General features: G+C 46.3%; 7 protein-coding genes and 1 non-coding gene across 8 annotated transcripts; 7 read left to right on the plus strand and 1 right to left on the minus strand.

Annotated features, from left to right (window-relative positions):
• Positions 1–1260: 1260 nt before the first annotated feature.
• On the plus strand, positions 1261–4800 carry TY2B-LR1 (transposon Ty2-LR1 Gag-Pol polyprotein; the record flags this gene model as incomplete). The annotated part of the gene is made up of 1 exon (XM_022820416.1): positions 1261–4800. The coding sequence occupies one exon, from the start codon at positions 1261–1263 to the stop codon at positions 4798–4800; it is 3540 nt and encodes a 1179-aa protein (XP_022676882.1).
• A 353-nt stretch (positions 4801–5153) lies between these two features.
• Positions 5154–5227, plus strand: KLMA_R524. Its single transcript has one exon. It is a non-coding gene; the product is annotated as a tRNA-Thr (tRNA).
• Positions 5228–5883: 656 nt separating this feature from the next.
• Positions 5884–9507, plus strand: UTP22 (rRNA-processing protein UTP22; the record flags this gene model as incomplete). The annotated part of the gene is made up of 1 exon (XM_022820417.1): positions 5884–9507. The coding sequence occupies one exon, from the start codon at positions 5884–5886 to the stop codon at positions 9505–9507; it is 3624 nt and encodes a 1207-aa protein (XP_022676883.1).
• Positions 9508–9720: 213 nt separating this feature from the next.
• On the plus strand, positions 9721–10551 carry GLD1 (Gld1p; the record flags this gene model as incomplete). The annotated part of the gene is made up of 1 exon (XM_022820419.1): positions 9721–10551. One exon carries the CDS (start codon positions 9721–9723, stop codon positions 10549–10551), a length of 831 nt encoding a protein of 276 aa, XP_022676884.1.
• Positions 10552–10640: 89 nt separating this feature from the next.
• RPC40 (DNA-directed RNA polymerase core subunit RPC40) lies at positions 10641–11648 on the minus strand (the record flags this gene model as incomplete). The annotated part of the gene is made up of 1 exon (XM_022820420.1): positions 10641–11648. The coding sequence occupies one exon, from the start codon at positions 11646–11648 to the stop codon at positions 10641–10643; it is 1008 nt and encodes a 335-aa protein (XP_022676885.1).
• Positions 11649–13459: 1811 nt separating this feature from the next.
• On the plus strand, positions 13460–14716 carry PRP31 (U4/U6-U5 snRNP complex subunit PRP31; the record flags this gene model as incomplete). Its single annotated transcript, XM_022820421.1, has 1 exon — positions 13460–14716. The coding sequence occupies one exon, from the start codon at positions 13460–13462 to the stop codon at positions 14714–14716; it is 1257 nt and encodes a 418-aa protein (XP_022676886.1).
• Positions 14717–15427: 711 nt separating this feature from the next.
• On the plus strand, positions 15428–16822 carry DBF2 (serine/threonine-protein kinase; the record flags this gene model as incomplete). Its single annotated transcript, XM_022820422.1, has 1 exon — positions 15428–16822. The coding sequence occupies one exon, from the start codon at positions 15428–15430 to the stop codon at positions 16820–16822; it is 1395 nt and encodes a 464-aa protein (XP_022676887.1).
• A 238-nt stretch (positions 16823–17060) lies between these two features.
• On the plus strand, positions 17061–18680 carry DRN1 (Drn1p; the record flags this gene model as incomplete). The annotated part of the gene is made up of 1 exon (XM_022820423.1): positions 17061–18680. The coding sequence occupies one exon, from the start codon at positions 17061–17063 to the stop codon at positions 18678–18680; it is 1620 nt and encodes a 539-aa protein (XP_022676888.1).
• Positions 18681–18734: the final 54 nt, after the last annotated feature.

Genomic DNA, 18734 nt, shown 5'->3' on the forward strand with positions numbered 1-18734 from the left:
GATCTAGATTATTATATAAGGAGGCACTAGATCTAGGCAATGACGACCTTAACATAGTCATGCAAGATCCCCAGGTGCATCAGCATACATTACTAGATATATAGCTAATAAACAACATGGATTCATCAGATACCAGAGATCTTGATTATAAGACACGTGACTGGAAATATACCCAATCACTACATGGTAGCGCCGCAGAGTCTCCACAAGGGAGTAATGATCCGACAAGAGGTATCCGAGAGGAAATGAGAAAACTAAATATCGGTAGTGATGATGGTGCACCTATCTCGAGTATTCAAAAGGATAAACCTATTGATCCTTACTCAGATCCTCAAAGTGAAAGAGAAGTCTTCGGAGGATTAACCTATGAAGAGTTCGACAGAGAATACAGATATCAATATAATTCGTCTTCTGATCCTGAACTAAAGGATACGATTTCTGGAGAAAGTGATTACATCAGTTTCAAAGCCTTCCCGAATGCTAAAATTAGGAAGATTGTTTATCTACCAATAATCGATACAGAAGATGAATTCGACGATTGGGTCAAGTGCCTAATTGTACAAATTAAAATATCTGGACTAGAGAGTTACGTTCCCAACAAAGAGAATAATTGGTCCTCTGTCATAATGAATAACAAAAGGTTAAACTCATACATCATACGTATGTGGAAAAAATGTATCCCAGAAGAATGCTGTCCAGCCTGGGTAGAGTTTACACCATACAATACGGACGACTCTTCTAACATTATAGCATTGGAACTATTGACAGCATATGACCGGAGGAACAAAAATAGAGAAATATGGAGAGAAGCTATCAATCAAACTAACAAATATATGTCTTCATCGGAAATTGGGAAATTATGGAAGGAAGGAAACAATGTGTACCGCAACTTCTTTTGTAGTAAGAAACATCATGACTTTGAGATGTTATTAGAATGTCTAGAAAAAATGATGATAGAAAACTATGCCAACAAATGTGAGAAGTTAAAAAAGGAACTGGAGATCAATGAAGACATCAATCTACCAACCGCCTTGAAATTGTTACACAATGAATCTAAGAAACCAGTAAAAAGTAAAAGTAACCATAATCGCAGAGAAGATAAAGAAAGTAAGAAAAGTCCAACAAAAACTAGTAATAGTTGGAGTCGAGCTCACAATGCAACGAATAGGTCAACTAAATCCGGCAAGACTCACAATAAGCATGTAACAACTAAGAAGAAAGGTAAAGTTAATTACATTGAGCAAAATTCAACAACAAACAATGAATTTGATGACGTTTCGTCAGGAACTGATTCATGTTTTCTTAGTTCAGATTAATCAGAAATGTTTCTATCTCGAGAATGTCAGAGATATCATGCTAGATTCTGGAACAACCGTAGCGTTGGTTCCTAACAAAAAATTGCTATACAATATCAAAGATGAATCCAACATTAAATTGCTTGCAGCAGGACAAAATGAAATTACAGTTGAAGGAGAAGGAATCCTAAAACTTAAATTGAATGAAAACATTTCAATTGAAATGAAAGCGATGATTGTACCATCAATCAAAATAAATATAATACCATTAGCGTCACTATATGAGAATAACCTATACGTTGATGAAACTTGTGACAATATAAAATCATTAAATGGTGAAACAATTACGTCTATCTTCAAGAAAGACAAGTTATTGTGGATTTCAGGTAATCACATTCAATTACCAACTGAAGAACACAAAGTCTATCAAACAACGAAATCCAAGAAATATAAGGTCACATTAAGAGAATTACACAGGCGTCTAGGACACACAAATGTCAGATGTGTTAGAGAAACAGTTAAAAGAGGCGGAATTGAAGATTTATCAATGTCCGATGTTAACTGGGAAGGGATCGACGAATTCCAATGTGAATCATGCATGAAAGGAAAAGCTTCAAGGCATCCACACATCAAGAATTCTAGAGACCAATACAACGAAAAGTATGGCCCTTTCGAATATATACACACAGACATATTTGGACCAATAAGACTAAGTGAAGATTCTAAAAGTTATAGGTATATGATTACTTTCACTGACGAATGTACTAGATATACGTGGACTATCCCATTATATCTAAAAACAGAAAGGCAAGTCAGAGTAGCATTTCTTACCATAATAAAACAAACTCGGACTCAATATAACAAACGAATAAAAGTTTTCCACATGGATAGAGGATCAGAATACACAAGTGAATGGATCCGACAGGTACTAAAAAGTCGCGGAGTCAAACTAATTTACACAACAGTAGCTGATTCAAGAGGCAATGGAGTCGCTGAACGACTAAACAGAACTCTACTTGACCGATGCCGTACGTTGTTAGACGAAACAGGACTATCCAAGGAATTCTGGTATCATGCAATAGAGCATGTCGTATACGATTTAAACCATACTTATAAGGAAAAGCTAAAGTGTTCACCAATCGAGAAGGCTGGCATTAAGCCACCTAAATTAAAACATATACATGCGTTTGGTCAACTAGCTTGTTATCGTATAAATACAAACTCTAAACTCGATAATAGAGCAAAACTTGGTTATCTTTTACATCCATCACAAGAATCCTACGGATATATTATCCTGGATGCTGAAACAAACAAACTTGTTGACACAACAGACTTCAGACCATTTTACAAAAACGGGCCTGAAGGGATCACCGAAAAGGAATTCTATGAACAAGTTGGAAAATGGTTACATAAAGCACAAACTAAGATGAGTTCGAACAATCAGGAAGAAAATAACGAACCAGAATTCACCACGGAATCTCACAATAAGAGACGAAAACTAACAGTACATGAGTCTGAAAAGAACAAATCCTCAACCAATGATTCGGACACCGTGAGACATGAAGAAAATCTTGATACACAAGATGTACCTTCATGCGGGGGTGGGGAAATACACTCAGATCCGAAAGATGATTCAACAAAAGAATCAGATAGCGACTCAACGAAGTTAGCTAGCGCCCAAGACTCACAAGTATCACACAATCCAAACACAGAAAGTGAGCAAACTACAGCAGAAGAATTCACAGCCCACAAACACCCAAACGACGACTTCAATCCGTTACAAGATGCGCACAAACAATTAAAACGGAAAATCACTGAGACAGTCGAAGATCCAGAAGAAGGATCAGAAAAGAGATTTCGAGTAAACTATGTAAAAGCAGTAACAGATCATGATACAATCCCCTATTCCGAGGATGCCACACTATCATACTCACAAGCAATTACCGGTAATAAAAACAAGCTATTGAGAGATCAGTTTACTCAAGCCTTTAACAAAGAAATCAATCAGATGCGTAAAATGCATGTCTGGGACGAAAATAAATTAATAGATATTTCGGAGGTAGACCGAAATAAAGTGATTAACCCAATGCTAGTGTTCAGCATTAAAAGAGATGGTACGAAGAAGTGTAGATTGGTTGCAAGAGGAGACCAACAAGACCTCAGCACTTATTCGAAAGATAGACAACAAGATACCATCAACAATATGGCGCTTATGACAGTGTTAGCTGTAGCACTAGATCATAATTTAATTATCAAACAATTGGATATTTCATCCGCTTACCTATACGCTGATCTTAAAGAGGAGATATATATTCGTGCACCACCTCATATCAAGCAAAAGGGTAAAGTGTTAAGACTCAATAAATCTTTATACGGTCTAAAGCAAAGCGGAGCCAATTGGCAGAAAACAATTAAGGATTACCTAAAAGGCAAATGTGAATTGGAAGAGATGAGATTTTGGCCTTGCGTATTTACAAAAGGTAAATTCCTAGAAATAATTGTATGTTTATTCGTTGATGACATAGTCATAGCCGGCAACAACATTAACACGATAAACCAATTCATAACAGATCTACAAAACAGATTTGACACTAGAATAGTGAACGACGGTTCACCAAACGAACGTGACGCAGTTCGATATGACATCTTGGGCATAGATGTAGAATACAAAAAGGGTGTAAGCATGAAGTTTGGAATGCTAGAAAGTTTAACTAAGAAACTACCACTATTAGGGGTTGAATTCAAGAAGGAATCAAGATACAACATAGTCCCAGGAACCCCAGACAGATCTTTAAAACAAGATTTGGATATACCATGTGATAAAGATTACGATGCAAAGGTAAATTGGATCCAAAGAGCGATTGGATTATGCAATTACGTTGCCATGAAGTACAGGTTTGACATAGCGTACTATACTAACATATTAGCACAACATCAACTATACCCCAGTGATGAGGTACTATATGAGACTGAAAGATTATTACAGTACTTATGGACAACGAGAGGCAAACGTTTAGTGTGGAAACGAAACGAAAAGGAGACGTCAGAGTTAATAGGCCTAACCGACGCATCTCATGCCAAAGGTTTAAAATATAAGTCCCAAGCAGGATACTTTTGCATATGGAATGGAAAGAAATTATTTGCAAGATCAACTAGAACATCTTATGTGTGCGAATCAACTGCACAATCTGAGACATATGCTGCAAGTGAATGTCTTGCAATATCAAGAAGTATAAATTACTTACTTACTACGCTCACCGGTAAGAAACCAGATCAGATGTTACTTACCGATAACAAAGCATTAATAGATTCAGTAAAAGGAACTAAAACTATAAAACCTGGAGCCAGACATAATGATCTAAAACTTTATGCCATAAAGGATAAATATCAAGAAGGTCAATTAAAAGTGGAACATATTCCTACTGACCAAAATGAAGCAGACCTATTAACAAAACCGTTGAAGATTAAACAATTCAAAGTACTAACTGACAAGTGGATGAAGTAACCGCGACCATGGCATTAGTACGGGGGTGTGTTGAGACGGAGCATATTTATAGTAGGGTAACTACTAATGCAATAGGCGGCTAAGTATCCTAATGGATGATAGGGGGTGTCACAGGGGGTGACATCACCATCAGATCTAGATTATTATATAAGGAGGCACTAGATCTAGGCAATGACGACCTTAACATAGTCATGCAAGATCCCCAGGTGCATCAGCATACATTACTAGATATATAGCTAATAAACAACATGGATTCATCAGATACCAGAGATCTTGATTATAAGACACGTGACTGGAAATATACCCAATCACTACAGAAGTACCCTGCGGATGGTAAAAAATTCCGAAAATCGTGCCTCCTTAGCTTAGTGGTAGAGCGTTGCACTTGTAATGCAAAGGTCGCTAGTTCAATTCTGGCAGGTGGCAGATTTCTTTTTTGGCATTTCTCTCTTTTTTTTTAATACCTGTTTCTCAGGTGTTACCCGGGGACACAGTCCCCGGGTAACTACTGTGGGCAATATATATATATATAGTATATAATACAATACACACCCACAGTGAGCCAAGACCATACAAACCTCCTACCCCCTACCCCCTACCTCCATCCTGAGCAAAGGAATACCGACCACTACACACACCGGTTACAGTCACAGCCCAAGGTTTGTTTGTCCCCCCGAGCTTCCCTCCACAGGCGCAGACCCTGGAAATCTCGCTGACACCCGTACACAGTGACAGACGCATCTTAATTTTTTTTTTTTTTTTTTTTTTTTTTTTTTTTTTTTTTTTCCAGCTTCGAAATTTTTCGTTTTCGCCGCTTTGAGCGAGCTCATCGCATTTTAGTATGGAATAACAACGTTTAAATAGTTGAAATGGCTGTTGTGATGGATGAGAAGAGGAAAAGAAGGAGGATAAAGCGAGGTTCAGGTCGTGCCAGTGGTGTAGAACTGTAGCCAGATAGCTAAAATAGGAACCAATCCAGGTGGGATATTTTTTTTCTCTCTCTTTCTATTTTAATTATTATTATTAATATATATCTTTGTTTGAAGAAGTGGGCAAAGTAAAGTTAAGAGAGGTGAGCGAGCGATGGCGTCTGTGAAACGGGTTGCTTCTGGCGATAATGGCGAGAAGTCTGGGCTTACGAAGCAGCAGCTTGTGAAGGCGCTTACGGAGGAGCGTGGAGTGGAATCGCTGGAGCATGGGAGCGAGAGTAGTGGAGGAGAAAGCAGTGAAGAGGAAGAGGAAGAGGAAGAAAGTGGTGAAGAAGAAGAGCAAGAGGAAGAGCACAAGGCCAAGAGACAAAAATTGAGTTCTCAGGATATACAGATAGCGAGAGAGACGGCTGAGTTGTTCAAATCGAATATATTTAAGCTTCAGATTGATGAGTTGTTGGAACAGGTGAAGTTGAAGGAATCGCACATTATCAGAGTGGAGAAGTTCTTGCACAAGCTTTACGATTTGATACAGGAGGTTCCCGAGTGGAAACCGCATACGTTGGAGGAAGTGGAGGCGTATTTCAGCGGGAAAGTTGTGGCGGTGCCATTTGTGGATCCCAAGCCGCAGGCGAACTCTACACAGTACAAGTTCAACTATTTGAAACCGGATGTGAGTTTGGTTGGGTCATTTGGGCTCAAGACAGCGATCTTCCAGCCACAGGGGTCGTCAGTGGACGTGCTGTTGACTATGCCCGAGTCGATCTTCGACAAGAAGGACTTTTTAAATTTCAGATGTTTCCACAAGAGAGCCGTGTACCTTGCGTACTTGACGCACCATCTTTCTATAATATTGAAGAAGAACCAGCTCGAGTTTTTGCAGCTAGAGTACTCCAATTTCAACAATGATCCATTGCAAACCGTGTTGAAGGTATCGTGCAAGGAGAAGACGTCATCGGAGTACAACTTCTACAAGACGAAGTTTTCCATAAACGTGATAGTCGGGTTCCCTTACAATATGTTCGACGCCAAGAAATTGCTACCAAGCAAGAACTGTATCCGGGTGGGCCAGGACAACGAAACTCCAACGCCGTTTTACAACTACGCGGTGCTCTCATCGTCGTCATACGAACACTACTTGAAGTATCTTCACAAATCGAAAAAGCAAACGGAACAATTCAAACAAGCGTGTGTCTTGGGTAAACTATGGCTTTCGCAAAGAGGATTTTCCTCGAACATGTCGCACTCTGCAGCGTTGGGAGGCTTTGGGAACTTTGAGTTTGCCACGTTGATGGCGGCTTTGCTAAACGGTGGTGGTGTTAATGGGAACCGTATTCTTTTGCACGGGTTTTCCTCGTACCAGTTGTTCAAAGGTGTCATCAAATACCTGGCGACCATGGACTTGTGCACCGAGGGCCACCTCCAATTCTACTCGGATTACAACTGCAGCTCTTCTGCCACTGTAACAACATCGAAATACGTGTCAGAGGGTTTCCAAACGCCAACAATATTCGACAAGACCACGAAGGTGAACATCTTGAGCAAAATGTCGGTGAGCAGCTACCAAGTGCTCAAGTTGTATGCGCAAGAGAGTTTGCTAATGTTGAACGACGTGGTAAAGGACCAGTTTGATAACATGTTTTTGACAAACTTGAACAAGCTAAAGACGGTAAAGTACGATGCATGCTACGACCTAGATATACCGTCTATCAAGTTGCTCTTGTCGCAATTTGGACCAGTAGAGAAGATCACATTTATCTCCTTTGAGAACTTCATTTGCAACAAGGTATCGAACATCGTGAAGCTGGCCTTGGAGGACAGAATTAAGGCCTTTGAAGTAGCGTTAGTCAACAACAAATCTTCGTTCCCAATAACGAAGAGGAAAATATCTGCGGTGCCAAATTTCACGTCCATTAACATTAAACTATTGATCAACCCAGCCGAGTGCGAGAAGCTTGTCACAAAGGGTCCCGAAAACAGAGACGAGTTGGCCGAAGAAGCCAAGGATTTCAAAAACTTTTGGGGCAAGAAGGCATCGCTACGTAGATTCAAGGATGGTTCTATTGCGAACTGCTGTGTATGGTCGACTTCTGCAACGGAACCCGTTGTATCGTCTATTTTATCCTACGCACTAAGACTGCATCTAACCGAGGATTGCAAAGTAACCAACAATTCCACGTCGCATTTCCAACAGTTGCTTCCCTTGGCCAATTTGCCAGCATCCTCGAAAACGTCTGTGCTCAATCTATCAAGCTATTACAACTTAAAGAAGTCGTTTGACGACCTGTACAAGATCATGTTCGAGCTAAAGCTCCCATTATCGATAAAATCCCTATTACCTATTGGTTCTGCATTCAGGTACACATCCATGTGTCAACCTGTCCCATACGCATATTCTAGTCCTGATTTCTTACAAGACGTGGTCATTGAGTTTGAGACGTCGACGAAATGGCCAGACGAGATCACCTCGTTGGAGAAGGCCAAAACTGCATTTTTATTGAAGATTCAAGAGTCCCTTGCCGAGACGCACAGCGAGTACAGGTGCTATTTCAGCCGTGACGAATCGATTCCTTACAACTTGGAGATTGTTACTTTGAACATTTTGACCCCAGAGGGGTACGGTTTCAAGTTCAGGGTGCTCACCGAGAGAGACGAGGTGATGTACTTGAGAGCGATCAGCAATGCCAGAAAGGAGTTGAGGCCCGAGTTGGAGAAGACGTTTTTGAAGTTCACTGCGAAGTACCAGGCTGCGATCAGACACACGAGGACGTTGGAGACTATATCGCACAGCTATCCATTCTACTCGCCTGTGGTGCGGTTGTTCAAGAAATGGCTCGATTCGCATCTTTTGTACGGACACTTACCAGAAGAGCTAGTCGAGTTGATTGCGATCAAGCCGTTCGTGGACCCACAACCATTCACGATACCGGGTTCTGTTGAGAATGGGTTCTTGAAAGTGTTGCTATTTTTGGCGAACTGGAACTGGAGGGAGGACCCGTTAATCCTCGATCTTGTGAAGCCCGATGAGTTTGCCGACCAAGAGACGAGCATTGGTGCGTCGGAGCTTGACTCTTCTGTGTTGAAGAGACTCTCTGAGAAGTTGACGCTTGCACAGTACAAGACGATCCAGTCGAACTTCCAGCAGTTGAGAAAGGAGGACCCTCAAGGTTTGCGCACGCAGTTTTTCGTTGCGTCGAAGAACGACCCTAGCGGGATCATATACTCGTCGGATATTTTGCTTCCAGTTGCCACGAGGCTCACGGCGTTGGCGCGCGTGGCGATCAACTTGATCCAGTCGCACGGGCTGAACAAGCAGACGATCGAGTTGCTCTTCACTCCGGCCTTGAAGGACTACGATTTCGTGATCAAGTTGAAGATTCCAGTGGGGCTCAAGTTGTCGAGCGGAGTCATGAACCCGGACGAGTTCAAGAACTTGAACGAGCAACTGACGTCGTTCCCGAAGGATCTCGACTCGATGAGCAGCAAGATGGACCCTACGTACCAGCTTGTGAAGTACTTGAACATGAAGTACAAGAACAGTATTGTGTTTTACAGCCACAGACACATTGGGGTCACTGGCGGGAAGAACGGGGATGAAAACGTGATTACCGGTCTCATCAAGCCGCAGTTCAAGAAGCCGCTCAAGTTCAAGGTGAACATGGACTGCAACGTGAAGCCCAGCGGCAGCTCTGATCTAGTTGAGCTCAACAAGGACGCTATATTCCATGAGATTGGGTCTTTCTGCCAGGAATTGATCGTTGGGTTTGAGAGTGGTTGAAGGAGGAAAAAGATTGAATGCATCAAAGTGTGTAGAATCCTATATAGGCGAGCGTATAATACATCTTTTTTTTTTATTAATATGTATACCTATATTAAAAAAGAATTGATAGAGTAGTAATAGTGAAAAAAAGGTCCAAGTTGGCACAACTTGGACCTTTTTTAAAGGTTTTTTGGTGAAACCAGGCAACACAGGGCAACACAGGGCATACCAATGACATCTGACGAGGTAGATGTGCCAGCGAAGGATGGCGAGACGGAATATAGAGTTCAGACGAAAGAGTTTCGGCGAAATTTGACGGTACAGTTGCAGTTATTGGGGTTTGTATTAATTGTTGTATCGCAGCTCAAGTATGCTGGGAGTATAGTGTTATTTATGGTTCGACTTGGGGTGCAGTCGGTATTGGGGGCACCTTTCCCATCTGAGGAGCGGTTGATGCGGTTTACTGCGTATTACCGGGCGAATAATAGTGCGAATTCATCGGAGACCAATTCGCTTCGTCATTCGTTCAAGAAGCTGGAAGCGATGCTGTTGTATGTGACGTTAGTGATGAACTTTGGGGTGATGGTGTGTGGAGTAGTGTGGCCGATTGATTTTGAGAAGGAGGTAGACGGGTTTCGGGTTCCTGGGATGGGGCGCGGACTCTCGAGTTATGGGTCGCCGTTCAACCATATGGGTTCTCGAGTGATAGAGGGGGAGGTGAGACGGCACTGGTTCACGCAGTACATTGGGGAGCGGGTTCCGTCGAGCAATGTGCGGGGGAACGCGAGCTACATGTGGTACCAGTGGGGGATACTGGTGGTGCAGGTGGGGCTTGGGCTGATGTTTGGGACTGAGCCTGGGACTGAGCCTGGGACTGGGCCTGGGCTTGTCCCAGGCTCAGGCCCAGAGGGAGAAGGCGATCTAGAAGCCCGACCTCTGTCTCGACCACCCATGGTGCTGGAGATGGACCCCGAAAGATCAATACGGGAAGTCCTGGGGTCGGGACCGGGCCCTGAGCCTGGCCCTGAGCCCAGGCCTAGGCCTGTCGACGACATGGTGTAGAGCAATTTCCAATACACACAAGTTTTTATTATATAGGGATGTAATTAGGATAGGAAAGATATTCAGCAATCACGGCACATTATCCATGTCTATGCACTGCCGATCGGACAGCCCCGCAAGTATTCCGCCTTGTTCTTCAAGATGCGCACGGACTTGAAGAAGATCTCCTCGGGCGTCATGGCACCGGCGCTCTCCACGTTGAAGATGAAGTGGTCCCGCACGCGTCCCAGCTTGACCTTGCCCTGGAACTCCTCGTGGCGCAACACTTCGCGCGACACGGTATCCTTTCGTGGGTCCTTGATGTAGGCACGTCCTTCGCTGTCGATATCAGCGACGCCCTTGGCGAAACACTTGACGAACTTCTTGGCGTCTTCGCCGCGAATCTCATCTAGTATATCGATCTGCGGAAGCAGTCTGTAGCTTGCAGTTGCGACGGGGGAGAACTTGGCATGGTCGCTACCGATTCCCAGGATGCAGTGAGCGCGAAGCGAGATTTCTTGTCCCGGTCTCAACTTTGCGAGCAAGATATCTGGGTCAGCAGCGACGACGGGACACTTGGCGAACTGTTCGACCTGTTTGCCCTGGGGCTCGAACTTGAGGTCGCGGGCGTAGATGTGGGCGTTGCGGTATAGGATGCGAGGGTCTTCACAGTTTGGTGGAGCGTCTGGGTTTCTGGTGCACTTGACGTTCAAAGACATGACGATTGTGTTTTCGTCTGTGAAACGTTCGGATTCGGGCAGCGAGGAGTCGATCCATGAGAGCATGTCGGGGTCTACTTTCAAGGGCACGAGACCGATTCTGTGGGCGAGGACTTCGTCTTGCAAGACCGAAGTGTTGTTGAAGAAGTAGACGTATTCTGGTGCGACGGAGGGGACTTCCGAGATCATGATACGTCTGAATGCGTTTGCGATGGATGTGTCTACGCCGATGAGGTCGAAGTTGACTTCGCGGTCGTCGAGGGACTCGATGCGGACGTCGAAGGAGTTCTTGAAGCGGTCGAGGTCCCAGGCATTGTCCTGGTCGCTGGCGAAGCCCGGGAAGTCTGTGGAGGAGGTGTTTGTGACGCGGTTGTACTCGATGCCGACGATGTTGGACATGGCTTTACTGTTCGCAGGCTGGGGTTTTACTGTTCGCAGACTGCTTGCAGGCTGTGGACAGGAAAGGGAACAGCCAGGGGAGACAACAAATGGGTATCTTCTCTTACATCAATTCATCTAATATCCATACCCAAGGCATTAGCTCATCGCCTGTGCGTTTTCCCAAAGGCTTCAAGAATTTTTCACGTTGCTTTTGTTCGTGGGGGGTGATCACGTGTCACGTGCGTGGCACGTGATACCAGAGGAAAGTCTAAGACAAGAAGACAAGAAGACAAGAAGACAAAAGAGCATGTTACTCTCCACGATTATTCCCCATTGCATGGGGCCCGCTATTCTTGGCCCGCTATTCTTGGCCCGCTATTCTTGGCCCGCTATTCTTGGCCGCTGGTCAACTGAGGCGAGCGAAACAAACGGGTGTCAAGTAAACGAGCTATGTTGATCCTGGACGTCCTACGACGTTGGCTAGGGCGCCAGATAAGGCTAAAGCCTAGATATACTGGGATCAAGGCTACAGCAATTGATAATTGAATTCATTCCAAAAAGAGGTCCCTACTAAGGTCCCTACTAAGGTCCCTACTAAGGTCCCTACTAAGGTCCCTACTACCGATACTGAGGAATATCGAGTCCAACACAATTATCCCCCATTGCATGGGGGCCGCTCTCCTGGCCGCTCTCCTCTATCCAGATGTCCAGAGTTTTGAGATGTGGCATATTATATAACCGGGTAACCCGATTATCGTCAACACTGACATCACGTGAGGGACAGGTGGTGCCAGAGGAGAGAGTGTGTGTGTGTAAGTGACGCTCCAGATGACCAACTCGGCTGTTTCAAGAGACAAGTATATTACTCTCCAGAGTAGTACCCCATTGCATGGGGGCCGCTAGTACCTGGCCGCTGGTGTAGGGAAACAGTCCAACACTCCAGTAATTAATAAATACAGAGTAGTACTCGCTCTCCAGGATATGGCAGGACATGGCAGGACAATGTGTATATCACAAACGCTACCCGGAGACACTTCTGTGTGTCCGGGTAGTATAGTATAGGGTAGTGTAGTGTAGTATAGTATAGGGAATTAAGCAAGAGTGTAAAGAAGAAGAGTGCAGGGTGCAGGGTGCCATAGTATTCAATTAATTAATAGTAATTCCTCATAGTGGTTCCCCATTGCATGGGGGCCGCCTAGCCAAGTCATCCGGGTAACATGGGGATACCCTGGGATACTCTACTATATTCCACTACAGTATGCTATGCTATGCTATACTGTATACCATACTATATAGTATATGGTGTTTCCCAGTGTATGGTCCCAGGACAACAGTTTCCAATTTTCACGGGGGGCAGTGGTCCGGCAGGGAGTTGTCCGGGTAAGACATGGCCAATGCATGCCATAGTATATAGTAGAGTACACAGTGTAGTATAGTGTGTTATAGTAGGGTGCAGTATGGCCCAGTGTAGTATGGCCGAGTGAATCAGGAGGGCCAGGTGTCCAAGTAGAAGGTTTCCTCCTCCAATGGATAGTTCACTGGATAGTCCACTGATAGCCCACTGGATAATTGAACAAATGCTCTGGTATAGAAGAGAGAGGGAAAGGTCCAGGTCCAGGTCCAGGGCCTAGTGGTGTCACGTGATAGTTTACTCTCTTTTACCGACGTATGAAGTGATTAGGATTTGGATTCGAATCCGAATCACTTCATTCTCCTAGGGTAATAGTATAATGTATAAAGCCCTGCGATGAGCATGCGATGAGCTAGGCCCATGGCCAAGGTCAAGGTTTAAGGCCCAGGCCAGGCCTGGGGTGTATCAAGGGCACACCATGGACTTGTTGGACGATATAAGCGAGGATGAGAACATACAGGAGGATGAGAATCTACAGGAGGATTCCCTGGGTACCCTAGGGCAAGGCCACAGTCCAGGCGATGACCTCGACAAAAGTAAGGGCCCTGGCCCTGGCCAAGGCCCTGGCCAGGACCCAGGCCCCAGCCAAGACCAACTTGACTCAGCACTCCGCCAGGTCATCGATACATTCAAACACCGCTTCCCAGGCGTAGAAGAAGTGTTGCATGGCGAACAGTACGTCCGATGGATCGCCCAGCAGGTGGATTTCCACTGGGATTCCCCCGGGGAATCCCAGTCCCAGTCCCAAGAATCGTTCGTCATCTCACCCGAACAACAGCTCATCGTCTCAACACTCTCCCATCGGTTTCCCCAGGGCCTAGAGGCCCCCTCTGGGCAGGAACTGGCCCCGCTCCAACGCTTCCTCCATCTCAGCTCCGCTCTGAAAACTATCCATGCCCAACTCACCGCCTCCATCCACCTCCAGGCCCCCAACGTTTGTGCTCTCGTGGGCCCCGAGATTGCTGCACGTCTAGTGGCCCACTACGGCAGCGTGCGCGAGCTCAGCTGCGTCCCCAGCTGTAATTTGGTCACTTTTGGGAGGAATCGGCAGGGCCCTAGCCAGGGCCAGGGCAATGCCCTGGGCATTGGCAAGGGAAATGGCCTCATCTACTCCTGCGACATCGTCCAGCAGCAGCACCCAGAGTTCCGCAAGCAGGCTGCCCGAATGGTCTGCGCAAAACTCGTCATTGCAGCAAGAATAGATGCCAATGGGCCTGGCCATGGCCCTGGCCCAGCCCCAGCTAATGCTGACGCATTATCTGGGGCAGCTGGGACACAACTCCGCACACAGATCCTCGAACGCCTCCAGAAGGTCTCCACGCCGCCCCAGCTCTCCCGCGTCAAGCCGTTGCCCGTCCCCGAAGACAAGCCCAAGAAGAAGCGCGCCGGCAAACGGTTCCGCAAGTACAAGCAACAGTTCCAGCTCTCGCACATGCGACAGCTCCAGAACCGCATGGAGTTCGGCAGGGCCGAGCACACCACCATGGACGCCTACGGCGAGGAAATAGGCATGGGATTGGCCAGGGTCTCAGGACCTGAGCTTTCGTTGGGTCCTAGTCCTGGTCCTAGTCCTGGTCCCAGACCCAAGATGAGCAAAGCCATGCGGAAACGCTTGGAAAGTGGGAACACGGGGCCAGTCAATGGGTCAGGGCCAGAGTCCCTGGGCCCATTGTGATGGGATGATCTGATATAGAGTGATACACAGCGACATACAGTACATAGTTTATACATAGTTTATACCTTGGTGACACCTACTCAAGGCAAAAGGCCAGGCAAAAGGCCACTGACTTACCTTTGGCAAGTCAATGGGATGCCAAGGGCCTCCCAATGGCCTAATAACAGCCTACTAAGGCCCCCCCAACGGCCCCCAATGGCCTGCTGTCGCATGCCATTGGGATGCCCTTGTCCTTCCCCATCCGGTTAAAACATAAACACACAAAATTCCAACTTAAACATCTACTCATCACTTAAAACACACAACCACCCCCCCAAGTACCAAGTACCACCCCAGAACACCCCAGAAATGTTCTCCAACGCTAATAGCAATGCCCAGGGCAATGCCCAGGGCCACCACACAGCCATCGTCGACTCGCTTGTCGACGATATGGTCAACTTCAGCTTCGATTCAGACCCTAGATTGGGCAATCTCAATGCCATGGGCAATGCCCATGGCAATGCCAAGATCATCCTGGACCCACCGTCCACCCCTACCCGCTCCAGACAATCGCCCTCGCCCACGCGATCCATCGTCAAATCGTCCTCCTCCATGATGATGGACATCGATCCCTCTTCTCCAGACATCACCAAGTCCCCGAAAAAACTCCCAAAGGACTTCTACAAGAAATCCTCCAAGACCAAGTCCAAGCGTCTCGTATCCGTATGCCAGATGTACTTCCTCGACTACTACTGCGACATGTTCGACTACGTCATCAGCAGAAGAGAACGCACAAGACAAGTCATCAACTACTTGGAAGAACAACGAAGAGCTCACCTCATGGACTCCACGTCCATCAACAACGAGTGGCAAGGCTACCTCACCCGCGAGACAAACATCCTGCGCAAAAGACGCCTCAAACCAAAGAACAAAGACTTCGAAATGATCACCCAGGTCGGCCAAGGTGGCTACGGACAAGTGTACTTGGCCCGCAAAAAGGACACCAAAGAGATCTGCGCCCTCAAGATCTTGAACAAGAAACTGCTCATGAAACTCGAGGGCACGGACCATGTGCTCACAGAACGTGACATCTTGACCACCACCAGGTCCGAGTGGTTGGTCAAGCTCTTGTACGCGTTCCAGGACCCGCAAAGCCTCTATTTGGCGATGGAATTCGTCCCCGGAGGTGACTTCCGTACGCTGCTGATCAACACCCGGTTTCTCCAGGCGCCACACGCCCGCTTCTACATCAGTGAGATGTTCTGCGCCGTCAATGCCTTGCACCAGCTCGGGTACACGCACCGTGACCTCAAACCGGAAAACTTCCTCATCGACTCAAAGGGACACATCAAGCTAACAGACTTCGGGCTCGCCTCAGGTACAGTGTCCATGGAACGTATAGAGAGTATGAAGATCAGGCTGCAAGAGGTCAAGAACCTCGAGTTCCCAGAGTTCACCGAGCGCTCGATGGACGACAGAAGACGCATGTACCACAAGCTAAGAGAACAAGAAGTGAAATATGCCCACTCCACCGTGGGGTCCCCAGACTACATGGCCCTCGAAGTGCTCGAGGCGAAAAACTACGACTTCACCGTCGACTACTGGTCCCTAGGTTGCATCTTGTTCGAGTCCCTGGTCGGATACACCCCATTCAGCGGGAACACAACAAACGAAACCTACGAGAACTTGAGAAACTGGAAACAGGTTTTGCAACGGCCCAAGTGCGACAACGGACGCTACGCATTCTCAGACAGAACCTGGGAACTCATCACAAGACTCATCGCAGACCCCATCAACAGGCTGAAATCCTTCGAACACGTCAAGAGAATGCGCTACTTCTCCGAAATCGATTTCGCAACGCTAAGAACGGTCCATCCGCCTTTCATACCCCAGCTAGATAACGAGGAAGATGTCGGGTACTTCGACGACTTCTCCAACGAGGAACACATGGCCCGCTACGCTGACGTTTTCAAGAGACAGGACCGGCTCACCGCAATGGTCGACGACTCGATGTCAGATTCGAAGTTGGTCGGATTCACCTTCAGACACAGAAACGGCAAGAACGGTTCAAGCGGTGTTCTTTACGGCGGAGTCGAACACAGCGACCCGTTCGCAACCTTCTACTAGATAATAATAGACTAGACTAGATTAGATATGTGTATACACGGCCCCCGCTCTCCACTCTTTTAGTTCTTTCCCTCAGCTCTCTCACACAATTATTAACATTACATCACTTGAAAGATTCTTCAACAGTAATGATGATGAGTAATGGATGATGAGATGAGAGAGAAAGCTTTGGACTGGATTAGCAAAGGGCCCCCGAGACCAGGATTTAATAAGGATACAGAGAATCAGTACGTCCACCATGCTCAAGGTTCTCACGCTCAATGCTGGCGAAGACTCTCTTCTCGATGTGTTGGCAGTAGCCAACAGTTTGCACAGCAAGTCTGGACCGTTTGCATGTGCGCTCATCATGGGCGATGTGCCGTCCTCTAGTAGTGATGCTGAACTAAAGGACCAGGAGATGTTGCTGCCCACGTACATATGTGGTGGCTCGAGACAGGTGGAGGGGAAGGACAATGGGTCGTTCGAGATGAATGAGAATTTGACGTTGTTGAACGGGTTTGGGTTTCTCAAGCTTGCAAGTGGCTTGCGAGTGGCGTACATGGCGGATTGCGGGTGCGTTGGGGACGCCAAGGCTCGATTACAGGTGGTTGAGGAGTTTGAGCGTGTTTCGAGCTTGGAGAGCTGCGATATCCTGCTGTCCCACGACTGGAGCGATGCGATATCAGCAAGAGAAAACGTTTTGCTGGGAGAAGCTACAGCCTCGGGCCAGGGCCAGGGCCAGGGCCAGGGCCTCGTGGACCAGATAGCCAAGATGCTCAAGCCCAAGTACCATTTCTCAGGCCAGAACAAGAAACAGTTCTTCGAATTGGACCCGTTTTGCTGGGACCATGCGCACTCCAACGGACAAGAGCACGATCACGTTTGCCGGTTCATCAACGTCGCACAGTTCAAGAGCGGCTCGAAGTGGGCGTATGCGTTCAAGATCAGACTCCAAAACGGCCCAGAGTACATCCCAGACAACTTGATAGACAACCCATACGCAGCAGCAGAATTAGCCAACAACAAGAAGCGTTCTCTTGAAGAAGAAGAGAGTAGTACTAGTAATACGACAAAAAAGAAGACGGCTAAACAAATCCTACCGGCCGATTGTAGATTCTGTTTGAGCAACAGCAAGCTCAACGACCATATGATCATCGCTATCAGCAAATCGTCCTACCTAACCATCGCCAAGGGCCCATTATCGACGCCAACAGACACCATGAACTTTTCCGGCCACTGTCTAATCATTCCAATAGAACACATCCCAAAGCTGAACCCCGAAACCAACCAAGAAGATAGTACTAATAGTAGTACTACTACTACCACCACCTTCAACTTCGCGGACTCGCCGTTGAACCTCGATATGCTGCGTTTCGAGTCCTCTATAGCAGAAATGTTCTTCAAGCGCTTTGACATGTCCACCTTGGTCTTCGAAATAAACTCAACAAACGCTATCCATTTCCACAAACAGCTGCTACCAATCCCCAAGTACCTCATTGCAAACTTCACCAACGCATTGCACCGCCAGGTGCACTTGAACAACGAGAAATACAAGGGAAACGCAAAACTAGAGTTCCGCGAGTACCAAGGTTTCAACAACGATGAGTATCTGTCACTGGTAAACGATCCAAAGACAAACTACTTCCAGTTCACCATCAGAGAAACAGCAACAAGCGAGCCACGAGTATTCATCAGCACTTTCAAGAAGGACGACCGAATCGACCTTCAGTTCGGTAGGAGAGTGGCCGCATTCTTGTTGAAACAGCCAAAGAGAACCAGATGGGACTCCAAAGAGTGCTTGCAAAGCAAACAAGAGGAAGAACAAGAAGTTACCGAGTTCCAAAGAGCATACAAAGAGTATGATTTCACAATGCAATAAATAAATAAAAGCTTTTATGTAACACTATTAACTATTTACTAGAAGAGGATAAAA

The sequence above is a fragment of the Kluyveromyces marxianus genome, chromosome 5 (assembly GCF_001417885.1).
Source record: "Kluyveromyces marxianus DMKU3-1042 DNA, complete genome, chromosome 5".
NCBI classification, from domain to species: domain Eukaryota; kingdom Fungi; phylum Ascomycota; class Saccharomycetes; order Saccharomycetales; family Saccharomycetaceae; genus Kluyveromyces; species Kluyveromyces marxianus.